Source organism: Hippocampus guttulatus, chromosome 21 (genome assembly GCF_054856545.1).
Source record: "Hippocampus guttulatus isolate MCC_2025c chromosome 21, RoL_Hgut_1.0, whole genome shotgun sequence".
Classification (NCBI taxonomy): domain Eukaryota; kingdom Metazoa; phylum Chordata; class Actinopteri; order Syngnathiformes; family Syngnathidae; genus Hippocampus; species Hippocampus guttulatus.
The window spans coordinates 12,733,975-12,753,004 of record NC_141281.1 but is presented as its reverse complement, the minus strand read 5'-3'; the positions used below and the strand labels follow the sequence as shown (position 1 = coordinate 12,753,004).

General features: G+C 42.3%; 3 protein-coding genes across 5 annotated transcripts; all 3 read right to left on the bottom strand.

Annotated features, from left to right (window-relative positions):
• Window positions 1-46: 46 nt before the first annotated feature.
• On the bottom strand, window positions 47-10,280 carry trdmt1 (tRNA aspartic acid methyltransferase 1). 3 transcript variants are annotated; one of them, XR_015098970.1, is made up of 12 exons: window positions 9,692-10,280; window positions 8,243-8,352; window positions 8,081-8,157; window positions 7,598-7,669; window positions 6,442-6,507; window positions 5,281-5,350; window positions 5,138-5,215; window positions 3,946-4,271; window positions 3,327-3,384; window positions 2,835-2,967; window positions 1,635-1,764; window positions 47-707 (listed from the first exon to the last, which is right to left on the bottom strand). XR_015098970.1 is itself a non-coding variant. In XM_086101671.1 (12 exons), exons 1-12 carry the CDS (start codon window positions 9,753-9,755, stop codon window positions 601-603), a joined length of 1,284 nt encoding a protein of 427 aa, XP_085957797.1. In that variant the 5' UTR covers window positions 9,756-10,277; the 3' UTR covers window positions 47-600. The 3 variants fall into 3 exon arrangements, 2 of the variants coding, with proteins under 2 accessions (XP_085957797.1, XP_085957798.1); XM_086101671.1 differs by having other exon boundaries at window positions 2,842-2,967; window positions 9,692-10,277; XM_086101672.1 differs by lacking the exon at window positions 2,835-2,967 and having other exon boundaries at window positions 9,692-10,042.
• A 2,502-nt stretch (window positions 10,281-12,782) lies between these two features.
• LOC147187231 (cystatin-B-like) lies at window positions 12,783-14,116 on the bottom strand. Its single transcript, XM_086102061.1, has 3 exons — window positions 13,984-14,116; window positions 13,805-13,906; window positions 12,783-13,058 (listed from the first exon to the last, which is right to left on the bottom strand). Exons 1-3 carry the CDS (start codon window positions 14,065-14,067, stop codon window positions 12,927-12,929), a joined length of 318 nt encoding a protein of 105 aa, XP_085958187.1. The 5' UTR covers window positions 14,068-14,116; the 3' UTR covers window positions 12,783-12,926.
• A 2,663-nt stretch (window positions 14,117-16,779) lies between these two features.
• Window positions 16,780-17,867, bottom strand: LOC147187230 (cystatin-B-like). Its single transcript, XM_086102059.1, has 3 exons — window positions 17,705-17,867; window positions 17,504-17,605; window positions 16,780-17,049 (listed from the first exon to the last, which is right to left on the bottom strand). Exons 1-3 carry the CDS (start codon window positions 17,786-17,788, stop codon window positions 16,927-16,929), a joined length of 309 nt encoding a protein of 102 aa, XP_085958185.1. The 5' UTR covers window positions 17,789-17,867; the 3' UTR covers window positions 16,780-16,926.
• Between the last annotated feature and the right edge of the window lie 1,163 nt (window positions 17,868-19,030).

Below are 19,030 nucleotides of genomic sequence, written 5' to 3'. Positions count from 1 at the left end.
CACACCACTGCCCTGAACAAAGTCCACGCACACACACGCACAGCACTTTAGAACACCGCGATTGTAACCATGTATTTTTAGTTTTCTGCAATTTTAATTTTGTGATTTGTACAGTCGTTGACTGGTTAGCACGTCAGCCTCACAGTGCAGATGTGTCAGGTTCGATACCGGGTCCGGGTTTCTTCTGTGTCGAGTTTGCATGTTGGGATTTTCTCTGGTTTACTCCCACATTCCAAAAACACGCATGACAAGTTTATGGAACACTCTCAATTGTCCCCTGGTGTGAGTGTGAGCGCGTCCCTGCGATCGGCTGGCAACCAGTTTATGGTGTATCCCGCCTACTAACTGAAGACAGCTTTCCTTTTGTGGATAAAATCTGAAAATGGATGGATGGATCGATAATTCAAAAAGTCACAAGTTGAGAACAAAAGCTGTCCTTTCACACGACCACAGAGCAATGTGTCGTGCAAGTTTCTTTTTAAACTGTAAATGTACAGTAATTAATTATAAACAACCGTGACATTAACCCCCATTAAAATACAAATTGGGAGCGGCAAATGAAATAATATCAGTAATGGCAACTTTTTGGGCCTCCGTTAATCAACACTTGGAGATCAGCTGCTGTAGCAGTCTTGCCACCACGACAACATTGAGGCTGTTTCCTAGAAGTCTGTAACGCTGCTTGGTGGGGATTTGCTCTGGAAAGGCTAAAAAGAAAAGAGAATAAAAAATGATTTCAATGATTTCAACATGTAGCGCTCAACTCTCCATATACAAATAGTTGTTCACGCGGCGTGTACAGTAGGAGGAGGAGTCAGGGACGCGGGGGAGGAGATTGAGGGGAAACAAGCAACTTTAGCTTTTTCACGCTGCGCCGTCATTGAGCTATTCTAAATACATCATATGCAGTGAACAATTTGAGCTGATATTCACAGCTCAACGAATGAAATCCACTTTTTCTTTGCCATTCATTGTCATTTTGGAAGAAAATATTGCAGTGGTTCCTCGGTTTATTCTGTCCATAAATCCGTTTTTTTTCATACTTTGGCCCGGGGTCCGACTTATACTCTGGAGTGACTTTGTGAAATTATGAACACATTACAGTATTATATCATTTCACGTGTTGTTTTCACATTAAACCGCAGGAGGGCGCTCTAAGACCGTGTTCATGGGTCGACAACGAGTCTGACGTCAGCGATTTAGAAGAGGAAGCGAGGCTTCTTCAACCTCTGGAGTTGGCGGAGTTGTTGAAAAGTGACACAGACGATGAAGATTTCATTGGATTTAGTGATTTGGAGTGACACTGATATTTTGTGTGCCGACAGCCTGGCAGGGAAGCAAGTATAGTACTTTGAAAAGCCTAAAACCTTTGGATAATTTGTATTCTCTGGTGATAATTGTATCACCAGAGAACTGATCAATTGAACATCCGGCAGATTAAATACCTTGACGAATACTTCCATTTCCCATGTATGATATGTACAGTGTACACAGTGTACTTTATGAAACTATGGCAGACTGCCATAGTTTCATAAAGTACATTGTGAAAGACTGCCATTGGCAGTCTTTCAAAAAAAAATAAAAAAAAATAAAAACCTTGTTGAACTTCAACTGCTGATGGTTATCATACTTACAAAAGCTTTTTGGGAAGCCCATGATGTTCGCTACTTCTCTGGGGGTAAAATAACGAAGCTTTAGTCTCTGCAGTTGTTGAAGTTTTTCTTCTTCGGAAAATTGGTCCAGATTTTTAAAAACACTCTCGATCTGCAAAGCATTTTAAAAAAAAGTTAAATATTAAGGCCATTCGTTCGTACAAACTAACACGAATCAGACCAAATTTTGAATTTTTTTTTTTAAGCATACAGTGATACCTCTACTTAAAATGTTTCTTTATACGAAATGTTCAAGTTACGAAACGGCCTTTTCGCCCCTCGGGTCATGAGGCATTCTGATGGTTTTACGTAAATGTGAATCACCCAGAAAATGTGTTCAACAGGAGGGCGATCGCTCACTATGCTCACGTTTGCCTTGGACATTTTCGAAGGATCGTTAAAAGCCAACAAAAGGAAACAGCTCTTTACAAAACGCCAGGCAAAAAACACTTCTGAGAGAAAACATGAACTAAAGAGGGCAAAAAACGATGAAGACGCAATTAAAAATTAAATGACTGTCATTTTTATTCTTTATTCTTTGTTTTTTACATGATGCACAACTCTCATTTAATGTGCAATAATCTAATTTATCATGTATTTGTTACATATTTTGATGCATTTTTATGCTTTAGAAAACATTTATGTCTGAATTTTGGGGGGGGGGGGGGGTTGGAACGGATTTACATGGAAAACGCGTCTCGACTTTCAAAATGTTCTCGTGAAGCAATTTCTTCCAGAACCAATTAATTTCATAAGTAGAGGTACCACCGTAATTAATTATGTTTCAATACACACTGTAAACATTTGGTACCACGTGGTCCATTCATAAATAAGGGAAAACATGTTATTTCATAAGCATTTCGAGTCATCTGACATCTGAAAGGAGCGAAATAGCCTCAAATACCGGTAAGCTCACAGGGGCTCGTAAGTTAAAGCGCAGGCATCATCGATGTCAACGGCTTGTTGAAATTGTAATCGCACGATCACAACAAGCGTGATGTCACGCACGTTTAGTACGAGCGAAGTCGGAATGTCGGTGAACAACTGCAATCAACTGAGCCCTTGTAGTGAACTGGCCAAGGGGGCTGAATTTGTCGATAAGCTCCATCCTTCATGGTTGTGAACAGAAAGTACTCCAAAGAAATTCCGATTGATTTAGGATACACGAGCAGCATTTTGCACCTTCTACCTCTCTGACGTCGTTTTGAAGAAACAATAAAATGAACGCGTTCATCCAAGATGCACGTTCACAGTCGGAGGCGAGCCATCTTGCCCCGCTGCTTCGCGATGCGTGAGGCGGTTGTGAGAGCCCTTCCTGTGACAAAATTGTGCTGTGAGATCATACGACATTTTTTTTTTTTTTTTTTTTTTTACAATTCTTTAAAAAATGTTCATCCTGCTTCTATCGTGTTATTTTGATGTGCGGGATCGGTACGCGCAGTGGCAGCCGTGATCATTCTTGCCTTGAGCCGCAGTGGCCGACAGATGCCCGTGCGCGCGCAGTCTATCATTTGTGATGCCTGCAGGCACCCCCCGGGCCTTTGAATATTTTGTGACACCAGGCCTGGAACTGAGCTGACATGTCTCATCTCAGTTGCTAATGGCAAGATCCCTAGTTGCAATGTTTTGTTTTCTTTTGAAATAATAAAAAAATGAATACATAAAAACACATACCCCTGTTTCAAGGCAGCATTGCAATACGGAGCCAGTTCCTTCCACGTACCGCCCATAGCTTCCAATAAACACACACACACACACACAAAAGATGTTAAATGGCTGGATAATGTGGACAAAAAACAAGATTCATAAATAAAAAGCCACAATTACACTTCAAAAATCCTTGGAGAGAGTTGGCAAACTGTCCATGCATCCATTTTCTAATCCATTTATCCTATCTAATCCCCACACGCAACAGAAATTTGCCGAACGTATCATCTCGCGAATGGTCCATTTAGCCACGTGCTGTAATAGCGTGTGGTGACAGGCAACGTACACATTCCGGGTGGAGCAACCTATAAATAAGGCCGCCACCCGTCTCGCAGAGCGCGCATTCTCTCAAAAATAGACCGTGTTTTCCCGACTGTAAATCGCTCCCGAGTATAAATCGCACTAGCCATAAAATGCACAATAAAGAAGAAAACAACTTCTATAAGCGTCACTGGAGTATGAGAATGTATTTGATAAAAACCAACACCAAGAACAGACATGTCATCTGGAAAGTCAAATAAAAATAACAATTTTTTAGTGCTGCAGAAAGAAAGAAAGCGATCCAATAAAATACGGATGTTCTTACCCTTTGGTGAAGCAGATCGACCTCCGGCAACCGGGTCGGACAATATCCAGGATTAGAGCGTACCGCACCAATACTTCGGATGGAACAAGATACCGATCCGAGTCAACATTCTCCGGCGGTTCAAGGAAGTCTTCAATCCGACCGACGGACAAATCCTGATTTTGATTCCTCTTTCTTTGCGCATCCGTTCTCGTCTCGAGTTTATAAAAGACGCGATCTTTCATTTCTTCCTCTTTTGTCTGGCGACTAACTGGCTGTAGAGGGCTTGAAAGTGAAGGCTCCGCAGGGGACTCCGTCTCGGCGGGGAGCGGCGACATTTGCGAGTCCTGTCAAGATAAAGTACCGGACGATAAACTCACATCGGACGTTGTGATCGCGTTGCACAAGTTTCACAAACGTTTCCACATCAAGACCCAACTAAGACATTTATGAAAAGGGTTGAGTGAACAGAGGCCATTATCCCAGTTAGTAGAGCTCTGCATTCCGTCAGGATAATCAAAGGGTCCGTATCACAGGACCTTCCGGCGACGAACTCCCATTCCACTGACGAAAACGCGCAGATTAGAATCGCGTCACCCTTAAAATTGGTTCTCATTCGTCTTTCGAGGCTGGGGTACGGCATGTTACAATTATGTTTAGATGGGATGTATTTTTCTGCCGTCTTGCTTTAAATACCGCGTGCAACTAGGCTTTTGCTTGTTACCCCCCCCCCCCCCCAAAAAAAGGACGTCAAGATTGTGATAGACTCGTTTATCCCCGAATCATACTCATGAATTCCTTTTCACTTTCTTCTGTCCCGGTTGCCATGTGGTCAAGATGCTTGCAAGGACATCTACATAAAATGTCTTGATACAATTCATTTTGGCAGCTGGCTTCCCGTTCCTCACTTCCGCTCTCATCCGATGCACTGATTCGCAAGCTAACGGCCAAGCGTGACAGCCCGCCGAACGCGCTTCCTCGACGCTCCAACGACTCCGACGTAACGGCGGCGCGTTCTACACCGAGCAGACGCCGCATACGATTTTCTGATGGCCGACGGGGGGGGGGGATCGGTGCGTCGAGGCTTTAAACTCCACCCGTTGCCTAAGATTGACTCACTGAACCCATCGGGGTCGATCAAATCCAAATTAAGAATCGCCGATATGCAGTTAATGAGCAGAGGAAATACCGCTTCGCCGTACATTACACTCACCTTTGACTTGGAAGAAATCGATTCTGTTGAAATCTTAGCCATCAGGTAGTAACGTAGTCTTGAATTGGGGATGCCGAACTGGATATCGGAATATAGCGGAAAAATGTTGGCGAAAACAAGACAACCTACAATGTTCTTCTTACCCTCGTGGGAGAAACCATCAGCTCCTGGAAAGTGTATCCGCATGTTGTCAGCATTTCAACGAAAGACCGCCTGCAAAGATAGAAAAATCGCACGGTAAGTTCATCCATCTATCCATACCGCTTATCCTCACTGGGGCCGCGGGTGTGTTGACGCCTACCCCCAGCTGACAATGCCTGAGAGGTGGGTACGCAAGAACATTTTAATCAGGATTTGGCATGCGAGTCTAAAAAAAAGAGTTACGAGCCGTCCGCTGACCGCAATCTGCAAGTCAATAGCGTGATCGCCACCCGTCATCATCTTCACAAAGCCGCACATATTTGGCTTTCGGTGAAATTTCAGGACCAGTTTAAAATGCATTCAAAACATCACAGATGAACTTAAACGAGAGCTTCTCGAAGCTTTTGAAGGCGCACGTCAAACTGTTAAATGTTTCAATGCTTTTTGCAGAAGTTGCCGTCCTCGAAAGAGCAAAATTCACTAAACAAGTGTTTGGTCCTTGAATCGACCGAAAAATGTCCCGGTTCAATTAGAGTTGGTGTTTAAACAGTCATCCTCATCACGCTGTTGACATTTTGCCATCATAGGACCAAGTACAATTCACAATAGATCGACAGTACCTCGCCATTGCCATGCTTCCAACAATTGAGCTTCGTGTCAACAGAGTGTGATCAGCATGTTGCAACAAAGATACAGAGAGACTGGAAGAGTCACAGAAAGATGTAGAAGCGGATGTCCTTTGGCCACATCCGATACTTGTGAAGAATGCCCCGAGAAACCGGATCATGAATGCCACTCAAACACGGGCCCATTTGAGGGACGTGAGAGGCACCCGAGTGTCACGTCGGATCATTTGAAACCATTTACATCGGTGCGGTCCGCGCGCTCGATGACCCGCGAGGGTACCCGACCGCACCACCGGGCCCAGGCGTCACGGTCTTACACGGGCTAGGGATCATTCATGCTGGACGAGGGACCGACGGGCCTAATTTCAATGCCATTTTCGTCATACGTCTGATTACGAAGTCAGCGGTCCTCGGCGGCCCCAAAAGAAGCACTGATGAAAAATTGTGGCCCCCCCAGTCAATTACGTTGCTCATCCCTGAAGTAGATCAATAATCAATGACTATTTTCACAAATGTTAAGAATCGTGAAAATATTACCTGGCAGAGGAGGTCTCAAAACCTTTGACATTCTCGAGCAGGATATAGCGGGGAAGCCGACTCAGCCTTGAACAACCATGAAATACACATAAAATAAAGAGGCGGTTGTGAGAAGCGGAAGTCAAGAAAACCCAACAATGTAACTTGAACAAACGAGAAGTTCAAATATCAACTACATGAAGCAATTTCTGGAGTAACTGCGCGCGAATGCTGAACTGCAACATGACAGTTGTATTTTCCGGACTACAAGTCGCACCGGCAATAAAATGCATAATAACGGATAAAAATAAATGAATTTTTTAAAAAAAAACTCGTAAGTCGCACCGGAGTATAAGTCGCATTTTGGGGGGGAAATTTATTTGAGGAACTGCAATACCAAGAACACACATGTTATCTTGAAAGGCAAATAAAAATAAAAATAAAATAGTGAACAACAGGCTGAATAAGTGTCCGATATGCTAACGTTACATGGCAACGAACTGAGAACGTGCCCGGTATGTTGACGTAACATATTAAGAGTTATTCAGATCACGAAAGCATAAGGGACATGATAACAAGTATACCAAACCATTAGCGTCACTCCGAATCACTAAATCCAATGAAATGGTCATCCTCTGTGCGACTTTTAAACAACTCCTCCAACTCGGGAGGTAGAAGATGCCGCGCTTCCCCTTCGACGTCGCTAACATCGGAGCCGTCATCGATTTAGAAATGCGGGCAAAGAGCACCCTCTTGCGGTTTAATGTCAAAATAACACTTGAAATGATATGATAACGTGTTCATAATTTCACACAGAGCCAACCCCAAACTACCTTTTGAGCACAAGGACTGATTATATTATCATGAGACGCGACCGTGAATATATTGAGGTACTTTCAATACCCCGATATTGTGAATATTGTGACATCCTTCCTGAACAGACAGACTGTACATTTGTATACACCTAGACCAAGTATATACACTCGGTGTATATATCAGTGTACTACACCGATATACAGCATACACTTAAACCCGCGCGTGTGAACAAACTGTTCGCGTCCATATTCTGATGATTCGGGACGACGTGCACGTCATATGTATACAAAGACCAGTACACGGTGCATGTACTGAGTAAATACAGTCTAAGATACAGTATAAAAACCTGAGAAGCAAATACCTTGGCAGTAGATTAAGAATGTAGAGAAAGCTCTTGGTTCTGGGGTCATCAATACCACGTTGGAGTCCCACCCTACAAAGATAGTTACAAATAACATTGTAAAAATGTTCTTGTGAGTACAGTACCGGTAATGGAATTAAGATGACACCGACCGGGGTACTATTTTTCTCATTCCACATACGTAGAGTTCCGCACAATATTTTTCATTGAAAATTTCCCCTTTCGTTTCGAATGATTTCCAAGCGAGCACACATCGCCCCTGCCCGGCCGCTAAATACGGCACACTGGCGGCATTTGATATTGTCACATACCGTGGCATTACTGCGAGGATTTTAAAACAAACACGCCAGCCATTCTACTTACAATACAATACCATGAGACGCCTACTCTCCACGGAGAGGCTCATAGTACACTGCCACAATCTGAAACACAGTGTCTTAAAGGTTCCATGCTTTTACATTTGTCATACACATGAGGGCCTACCTGGTAAAAGGTTGACACGGAGGACTCATCAAAATCATGTCAAAGTGCAAGTTATTGAAGTCATCGAGTGATATGCCCTAAGAAAAAAAAGGAAAGCGAGGCTTAAGGCGAACAGAATCATATTTGTAAACATCATGTTCTAATTCTTTGAATGCCACCTACCTCAATGGTTCTGTTCCAGAGCGGCGTGTCGGGAAAATTGTGCCTGTAGACCTGATTGGCAGTTGTGTTTATGTCTATGGCCGCTACTACATGGGCAGATATTCCAGACTCTAGAGAAATTAAAAAAAATAATAATCTGTAAATAAAACTATGGTGTACAAAGGTGACACAAGGACTAGTCTTTTACCCCCTTCGGTCACTACTTGATTCTGTGGAACTCAATTGTCATTTGAAAGTGAGAAATTTACTCCGTTTAACTGCCAAGGCACAGTCTGTAAACTTAAGTGCACCGTTGCATCACAATCGGATAAAATTCAGTGAGCTGACCCAAGGCAAAGACAGTGGCTTTCAACGGTGTTGTGTCCAATAACGCGAGTAGAATGACTTGTGTGCCAATGATCTTTAGCGCGTGCATTCACTTAACATGTCATTTGCAGCAGCGCAATAACATTGTATAGCACTATGGCAAACGGCAATATGCTAAATTTCGCCCCTCTCTTGATGCAATTCTGACAAAAACCCAGCACTTGCCGGGAAAACCAGGTTGACTGCTGGTTTACCCGCTTAGTCTTGTGTGTTATTCAGCCATGCTACAGGCTAAGCATTGACGAATAAACCTGCTCTGGTTGCAGGACAACAGAAATTGAAACTTTTGTTTTTCAGGTGAAAAGGTCAAAATGACAGATTTCACAGGCCTTTTATTTTGAAATGCAACATCAGATGCTAATGAAAGTAGTGTGATTGGATAACTGGGGTGGCCTAGTGGGCCCGAGACTTGGTCTGGTTGGAGGGTAACGAAAACTGAATTTTGGATGATTTTTTTCAATCAGGCGTGAAAGTCAAAATTGGAGATTCCAGAGAGGGCTTCTATTTTGAAATGCAACATCAGATCTTAATGAAAATATTTTTGTTGGACACCTAGTGTGGCCTAGTGTGTCCTAGCCCTGGTTTAATTGCAGGATAACGAAAATTGAATTTTCATTCATTTTTATACGCAGGTGTAATTTGATGCAGATTAACACCTGTTTCTATCTCAATTTAAGGTTTCTTGGTGCGATTCTGAGACAGTTTGCATTCTCCCCGGTTGAACTAACGGTTGCCTAACAACAAATAAGTTATTTTATAACTTTATTTCTATCCCAAACCACTGATGCGTATGCATTAGTTGAACAGTTTTTATTTTGAAGGTGGCCAACGCCGCTCGTTGCCGGTTGATTACCGTCACCACAATACTGCATTAGCAATAGCTGTTGCCGATGGCTTGATTTTGCGCATGTGGAGAATGGCTTGAGCTAAGTGTCGAAATCGTCCTGAAGTTATCACGTTTTTCCCGGGTACTCGGCCGACTCCTATAATTCCTCCTCCGTTTGCAGCAGGTGGTCATGGGCGATTGTCAAATAGAAAGGCAGTGGCAAGGCGATGAAGAAGGCAATAATATCCAGTACTTACGTTTTAGAGAATAATGCATTCCACCTATTCCACTGTAAAGCTCAAGTACTCGGAGACTATCCATTTGTCGTGTTCTCTGTCTTATTCGACTCTATTGGAAAACATGGAAGGTACCACGGAATACAAATAGACCGTCCGATCTGTAGAGTGTCTTTGACACTGACGGAAAAAAAAAATCAAAAACCCTTTCAGGCAAACGTGTTTGACTCAATTTGTTTACTTCAACTCAGCGACGCGGTTTTCACTTCACGTTGATGGCACCTAATGATGACGTCACGGCAGTGACGGAAATATGAATTGTCCTTTTGGTTTATTGCTAATTTGCTATCACGATAAATTTCGGGTTATGTTTTGTTTCAAGTGAGAGTTCATTAAAGTCAAATATGATCAGCAGTGTACTCTTCACAATTCTAAGTTGGCTTTACTAGCGCGGTTGCGAGAAACCACCTGAGTAATGCTGCATTCGCGGAATGTCGGAAATCGGAATGATCCGACAAATGACGAGGAAAACTGGGAGGTGCGGTGTAGCGTGCACAGACAGCGTTTGAAGCTCTATCTATGGTCAAATGCGCCCTCTCATGACCGGTTGTCTTCGGTGTGTGACAGATGAAAGAGTCTGCCTCGACACGTATCCAGTTTATCAACTTGTCTCACGCTTACCTTTTTTCATCTTGAGCGCTCCCTGGCGGCCATTAGAAAAATCGTCATATTCTCACACAGAGTTGAAAACCTGTGACAAAAATCGCATTTTATTGTCTGGAAATTACGGTACCTTGATTATTGTAAGCTATCGGTACCGCGGATCGGTACCAGATCGATACCAACATAGTCTGGATCGCGTACCACTAGTGAATAACAGTTCAGGAGATAATAAAAATCTTAGTTGAAGAAAGTGAGTAGCAAAACGAAGCACTGTATTTATAAAGAGACCTAAATCTCTTTACACTCATGCCACGTTTCCTCTCTGCCACTGCCATACAAATAGGCCACAGAGGTGTGATCGCAGGATCCATCCTCCAGTTGTTACCAAGGTGACTTATATGGAGAAAAAAAATTAAACTGCACAGAACCAAAACATAACACCCTCATCGGCCTTCTTGGTCTCACTTGGCTGCGTCAGGTTCTCTTCTTTCTTTCTTGTCGTTATTCGTTTTCTGTTGCTCTTCTTCTGTCAAAGCTCATTTTAACACGTTTTAAAGATGCGATATGAATTAGACTACTAAATTAACTCTTAGGAGTGGTTGTTTTGTGATTCCTTCCAGTAAGTGTGAGTAGGCTGTCGTTAAACTGGAATTTCATTTCCTCATTTGCAACCAGGTGGCCCAATCGCTCCACGGTTGCAGCACACTTGTTGACATGTAAACACACACACACACACACACACACATTCTAAACAAATTTTATTCAATTGGAATGTTGATAAGTAATATATTCAATGAGATGTTGAAGATTTTCAATGCATAATTTGATGTGCTTTGCAAAATTCAGGTGAACTCGATGTCATTGGTCTGCAATGCTGTTAATTTCAGCACAGTGATAATGCATTTTCTAATGTGGCTTAAATTTGTCATTTTTAGCCCCCCCCAGAAAAAGAAGTCAAGGGGAGAAAGTTGTGCTGAACGAGGGACGACTTCTCCAATTTCCCATGTACCCAGACTTTGTGGACTCCCTGTCATTCTGATGTGTTGTTTATGTGTTACCTGGATTGCAAAAACAGTGCAGGATCATCAAAACCTTTGATGTGCATTTATATGACCAAATGCATTTGAACTTCACAAAGTTGCATAGTGGGCGGCACAGTGGTTGACTGGTTAGCACATCCGCCTCAAAGTGTCAGAAGTTACTGGTACATACTGTAGTTGACATGTAAAAAAGGTCATGCTTAATAGTTATATGTGAATCACCATCACACTGTGTGTGTGTGTGTGTATAAAATATGTTTTCAAAATCCGGAATAGGTGAATTCAAAAGTGACAAACGAATGTGCGGGGATCCACTGCACATAAATTACTGAGTGTCCATTTGTGATATTATTTAATGCTAAAATGAACCACTGCTGGACTTCAAAATCCTCAACTGTTGTTACAATACAAGATATTAGAAATACGATCCATTCAATTACTTCTTTATATTTTTGTACCACCAAATGCTGAATGTGGATTTTTTTTCTATATATATATTTTTGCACAGCTTACACAAAAAATATCCATGCTTAGTATTTATATGTGAATCACCATTAGACCGTCACCCTCCCGCGCACACACCCTTACTGTACACGCACCCCACGCCCAGTCATTATGTCAGGCGTTCACTTACTCACAACAATTAAGCAACACCCTCGCAACTACATTCTTTCGCCTCAAAGTTCGAAATACAAAGCAGTTGTTGCAGCCCCGCGACGCAAGTTCTGCTCTGTTGACAACCACAACACAACTACAACTTTTCAACTCATCCACCCATCCATTTTCCGATCCGCTTTATCCTCACTAGGGTCGCGGGGGGTGCCGGAGCCCATCCCGGCCGTCTTCGGGCAGTAGGCGGGGGACACCCTGAATCGGTCGCCGGCCGATCGCAGGGCACACGGAGACGAACAACCATCCGCGCTCACACTCACACCTAGGGACAATTTAGAGCGTTCAATCAGCCTGAGTGAGCCCCAAACTAGATGAGCGGTTGCGACAGATCCCGGGAACAACATCGGACATCTCGGTCCAGAAATGTGCGGTGCTGGGAACAGCAAGGATACTGCGCAGAAGCCTCAAGCTTCCTGGCCTCTGGTAGAGGACCCGAGCTGAATGAGGGACGGACACCGCCCGAGGGGGGGGGACGAGGATTATTATTTTTTTTTTTATATATGTGTACAGGGTGTCCCAAAAAATGGATACACACCTTAAATAATTGTAAATTTGGGTTTTATTATAATTCGAATAATTTACGAATATCATTCTATTGTCTTGTGATTGCTGCTAAAATGTGTATCCATTTTTTGGGCCGCCCTCTATATATATATATATATATATATATATATATATATAAAGGGGTTATAATAACCCAATACGGTTGAGTATCGAGCCTTTTCAATCACACACCGCAGCATCAATCTTTTTTTATTGTTAAATTAATTCGTATAAATGTTGATCATGATCGCCAGTACATCACACATTATTATGACTGTATTACTTTTTGTTCCCCCTCAATGTACTCGTTGCTGTATAGAAAGACAAGGGGAGGATTGTCATTCAAAGTACTCAATTTCATCATCACGTGTCTTGAACTCCTCGATGCTGATCAGCTCCGGCCCCGTCCCGGTGAGTGATAGACTTTGGTAGACGCGGAGGTGGACGTGGTCGTTTCCTCCCACGTGCACCTGCAATAAAAACGGGACAAGGTCAACATTTAGGGAAGCTTCTCAGCCGCTCCTTAAAATGTCGGCAAGATTGCGGTCATTTATGTACTCCCCGGTCAGTTTGGCCAAGCTGACTCGTCGGCACAGTATTTGTGATGCCGGATCGACGAGGAAAGCGGAAGTGACGCGATTCTGCTCTTTCAAAAAACAGAAACCTCGTGTGCCGACAAGGTTTCATAAAAATGCATCGCAAAAGACTGCGGGAAATTTTACGACCGCCTAATACGATGAATCGTGTTTCATCCTAATCTGTATTGTTTGTGCATTTAATTAGAAGAACAGGTTCACCGTAACATGACTTTTAAATTGGCGCAATTATTTTGAGAGAGTTTGTTGCATTTGTTGCAGAGTCGGCATTTGCGACCGAGATTCAAGTCAAAGTTATTTCTATCGCCCTTCATTGCAGACAAGTCTCAAAGGGCTTCGGGGGTGGATGAATGAAACAAAATCAAAAATTTTCATTAAAAAGAGCGGCGTATTTGAGTGTAAATGAGTATAAAAACAAAATGTATTTTCTATATTACAGTTTAAATGAATCGAAAAAGAGTATTTTGGTTTTAGCTGCGGCTGTTGTGAAAGTGCCATCTCAATACGGATGTGTCGTATTCTCTATGATTGTGTATTCTGTCTATTTTTGAATTAAAATACTGTGTAAAAAAACACTATCGCAAAACAAACGGGAATACAATGACTGATCTTGTGCTTACCTTGATGAAGTAATTGGTCCCGGCGATAATCTGTGATCTGCAACTTTTGGCGGCGAACACGGTGTAAGCCTTTCCAGTTTTTTGCTCAACTCGAGACTTCACCTGGAAATCATTGCGCTTTTTTTTATTTTTATGTATTTTTTTTTTTGCCATGTTGAGTTTCAAAGTTTGATACTCACATGGTCACAGATTTCCTGAATCGCTTCGTTGGCATCCGTAACGTCCGAAAGCCCTCCGTACATCGGGCAGATGAATGTTGTCATGTTGAGAGATGAGGAGCAGCGGAACTCAACCGCATTGGGTCTGTTATGGTCCAACGCTACCAGAGTGACATATGACCTCCCTTTAACAGCGGATAAAGGGGAGGGCTCGATGCTTATTCTGTGACCGGGGGTCTAAATTAACACTCGCTAAATGCATTTTGGCAGGTGTAGATAGACGCTTAGCAGCCACTTGGTTGTAAGGCAATCCTGTGGGTCTTTCTGCCCGTTGAAACCTTTTTGTTTAAGTGCTCTGTGAGCTGTTTTTGAACAAGAGTTCATCTTTGTTTAAAGGTGCAAGGTTTTGCTCGACTTCCAGCAAAAAAACTCGCTCAACCCGCAGTCCGCGAGTCTTCATATGTAAGGTGATAAAGACCTTATTTGGTCGACCAAAGTCACGCAAACTTGAGTGGCTGTCAGCTTTGGTAGCTTCTATTGTATGCGCCTTATAATGCGGCGTGCGCAATACACGTATGAAAACACTTAAAAATAGGCCCTTCATTGAAGGTGCGTCTTATACTCCGAAGCACCTAAAAGCGCGGAAAATACGGTAAGTAATCATTTTCAAAAACATAAAGCGTTTTCTCCAGATGTAATTATTTCTCAGAAAAATCAGGAAACTGTAAAATATCAAGATGCAGCTATTTTTGGAATAGGTCCACGGGCTACTCATACGGTTCCTGTGGGCTACCTGGTGCCCGCAGGCTTCAGTTTGTTGCCCCCTTATTTAAAGTGCTCCGTTAGCCGACCATGCATGTTTTTTGGAATGTGGGAGGAAACCGGAGGGCCCAGAGAAAACCCACCCAGGCACGGGGAGAACATGCAAGCTCCTCACAGGAAGGCCAGAGAATCAAACCCAGGACCTCCTCCCTGTAAGGCGGACGTGCTAACCGCCAGCCGATCATGGAACTTCTTTGTTCACCGTGTGCTCTATTTATAACTTGTGACGTTGACTTTTATTTTGCATCGGTTTACTCTGCTGTCTTGAGCCCGGCCGGAACACTTTTCCTTACCTGGATAAATCGAGGTTAAATGAATGAAATAAAACGGGTTATTTAATGTTTCTAAACAGCTCTTAACAAGATTTGATGCACAGCAGTATGAAGTATTTGGTGTCGGCGAATGCATTTTCATGGCAAAATTATTTTTTGGGGGGGGGAAAAAAGAATTACCGTATTTTCCACACTAAAAGGTGCACTTGATTATGGGGCGCACCTTCAATGAATGGCCTATTTTGCAATTTTTTTCAGACATTGGGCGCACCGCATTATAAGACGCAATCTACAATGCATCCACTAGATGGAAACGCCAACAGAACGATCAGATGTCAGTAAAAGGTTTATACCGTATTGGCCTGAATATAAGACGGTGTTTTTTGCATCGAAATAAGACTGAAAAAGCAGGGGTCGTCTTATATTCGGGGTCTCGGCGGTGTACCCATTCGCGACGCCATATGCCGAACTTGACTCTTCAGGCCAAAGTGAACCCCTGCCGCAAAGAAAAAAAAAATTGTGGTAGCACGAAGAAGAAAAATAAAAAATAGCAGTAAGAATGAAAAGAGAAGAAAATAATAGAAGGGATAACAGAAAATGGAGAAACGTAGTGACAATCTGGTTAAAAGTGGGTCGAAGATCGGCCAGGTTAACCGGCAGCTGAGGAGTTATAAAGTTATAAATTATAATCAAAAATTATAAAGTGGTTTGTGTTTTGAACGATTTAATCAGTTACAATTTTTGAAATATGAACTGTAGTTGTTCATTTTCAAAGTTGCGAACTGAGCCTTAAAGTAGTTTACGCAAAAAAATGAACTTCCCCAGTCATAGCTGCGCAAATGCCAGCATTTGGCGCTACAGTTTAGAGTGCACCCGGGGCGAAAACAAACAAACAGACATAGTGTGAGAGAGGTTGATAAAAATAGCAGAGTTAAAGTTAAGAAGAATGGCTAGTGGACATTCTATTTGGCTGGCAACATGAGAGAGCCACCATACCAGAGAAGCCTGGTTATCTCTCTTGAGTGTTGCTTTCCATATAGCTGACCAAGCTATTTTCGTCGACTGAGACACTGCCCCGAGTTGCTTTTCTTCTCTATGTAGAGCGGACCTTTTGGGGGTCATCACAGGCAATGTTTGCTGTTCTGACCTTGACCCGGCTTTTAAGGGTACAGAATCATGAGAATCACTTCATTTAAAAGAATCTTTGGAAAGATTCTTTCACCGACTCGTGCACTGGCACTGCTTTTTTTGGTGCACTCTGACTTTCCAAACGGGAAATTTGAGTACCGCACCCAAATCCGTAAATTGGTCAAAATCAGAATTTTTACCAAACAAATTGAACTGAAAGTAAATCTACCAATCAACAAAATCCAACTGATCTTTGCCAGACACTAAACCAATATTTTGCTAGATCGTTGCTGATATAGCCAAGCAGTGTCTTCATCAGAAATCACCAAAATGATCGTGTTTCGCAACACATCCAGAGCCAAGGACGCGCATGTGATGGATACATCGTGCTGAAAGACGTCATCGATTCGAACCGTAAATATTCATTTTTCTTACCGATGCGCCAGATGAGGGCGAGAAGTTTCAACCATTTTGCAGCACTGTTTATCCCGAGAACGTTTTCCACGTGAGAATAAATTTGGTACTGCACGAAATCCTGAGCTCAACCAAAAATCAAAATGAATTGTGACGAAATCACACAACCAGAATGTCAGTCTTTTTTTTAATAGATTTTATTTTTTTAATTCAATCAAGTCATATTAAAATGGTCGTGATTTACATTGGACATTCTTGGTATATATATATAGATTTTTTTTTTTGCAATGCACTCGTTGCTGTAGATAAAGACAGGCTGAGGCTTCTCTCAGAAGTACTCAATTTCATCATCGTGTGTCTTGGACTCCTTGATGCTGACCAGCTCGGGCCCGCTTTGCGTCAGACCTTGGAAGACACGAATGTGGACGTAGTCGTTTCCTCCCACGTGCACCTGCAACCAAAATGTGATAACACTCACATTGAAAATAGCTTCTCATCTGCTACTAAAAGAGGCACGATGAGCTACAAATGACAAATGAACACAAACATTCTCAAAAAGATCATGAAAAGCAGCTCCAAAATATATACAAAATTGTTACGCAATTTTTCTTTTTTTTAATTTAATAAGATTTCAATATATATTTTAATTAGAATAAATTCTTGAAAAAAATATATGTTGATGTGTCTTATATATATTGCTATATGTTGATAGCAATATATATATATATTTGTAATGTTCAAATTACCTATAAACTAAGAAAAATAATCAAATGTATTCCATAAATTACATTTTTAATGAATTGAAAGAATATATTAAATATACTTTTAAATGTGTTTTATTAATAATAATAATAATAATAATAATACCACAAAACAAAACATAAAATGACTGATCTCGTGCTTACCTTGATGAAGTAGTTGGTCCCGGACACAATTTGTGACTTGTAACTTTTGGCGATGAAAACGCTGTAAGCCTTCCCAGTTTTTTGCTCAACTTTAGACTTTACCTGGAAATCATTTTGGTATGTTTTTTTTTAAAAATGTCATGTTCTGTCCAATGTTAACTTTAAAAGCAAGCAACAATTAACGCACGTTTTGATACTCACACTCTCACAAATAGTCTGAATCATGGCACCGGCATCTGTAAGATCTGAAAGACCTCCGAACATCGGGCAGGTGACGGTTGTCATGTTGAGAGACGAGGAGCAGAAGAACTCAACTGTGGCGCGTCTGTTGCGGGTCAAGACGACCAGACGAACAAATGACCTCCTTTTAAAAGCAGATCGAGGGGAGGGCTAAATGCTTTTTTTTGGGTTCGATTTCAGTGCTGCTTTCGACACAGTTGACCACGTAATTAGTCAGTGACCAGCTTAGTCATTGGGTGGAGATCACAGACACTGCCCTGCTTTGCTATTACCAGAGACAACCTCAGCTCATCTACCTCTACCCTTGCCGTGTTGTACCGCAAGGTCCTTTCAGACATTTTTTTTTCTTAATGTTGGGGGGAGCGGCCTCCTTTCCCCCGCGTGTTTGTTGAATTTCGGACGAGGACAATGTCGGTTTTTCAAATACAGGCTGGGATCGATGAACAGTTTCTTGGAAGCTTTTAATAACGGAATATTCCGGGCACACCTTTTTCCGGTAACAAACTCTTCCCGGTTTCCTTCGGCCAATCGGATAATATCAACATAAACTTGTTTAAGCAATTATTAAACGGAATATAACCGAGGTAACAGTCACACAAAAGAATCTAATGCTGAAATATCAAATGAAAATAATTAATCATTTAACATAAGCTTACAATATCCACTTGGCAAGGCCAATGTCGGCGGGCGAGTACGTTTGAAAACCAGCGACAAGAGCCTGGAGAACTATGCCCACAATAACACTGCGGGGTTCGCAGTCCACAAGGCGGCACATCACGTATTCCCTTTCATCTGTGCGGCGCCTCTGAGGCCGAGGGAGGGTGAGAGAGTTCCGGTCGGGATCAGGAAAGGATTCGCTCTGTTTTTGTTTTTTTTGCCTCAGGGGTGACTGCTTCTCTTTGTCTGAAGACTTATTAGCAGACAGGCAAGGAGAGAAACAGAAAAACAGCGAGACGGACAGACCGAGACAGAGAAAATTGCGTGCGCCGACAATAGCTGCCATCGTCTCCTGCAGCTCCACAGCATTTCACCGTGGCTGCGTGTCAAGTGGCGGGGAACACCACAAAAACAAAAAGACCGAGTGAACGTAAGAGCATCATGTTAACATGCACTCAACGGTGCGCAAGACCAACCAGACAGGCGAGACATGTTCATGGATACAAACAAAAACATGAATTATTGCAGAAAAAAATGGATTGTCAGTCTCGTGTCATTGTGGTGATTTTCTCTTGTTTGTACTGCCTCCAGTGGCCAAAAACTATAAATGCATCTTTAAAGGCTAACTGA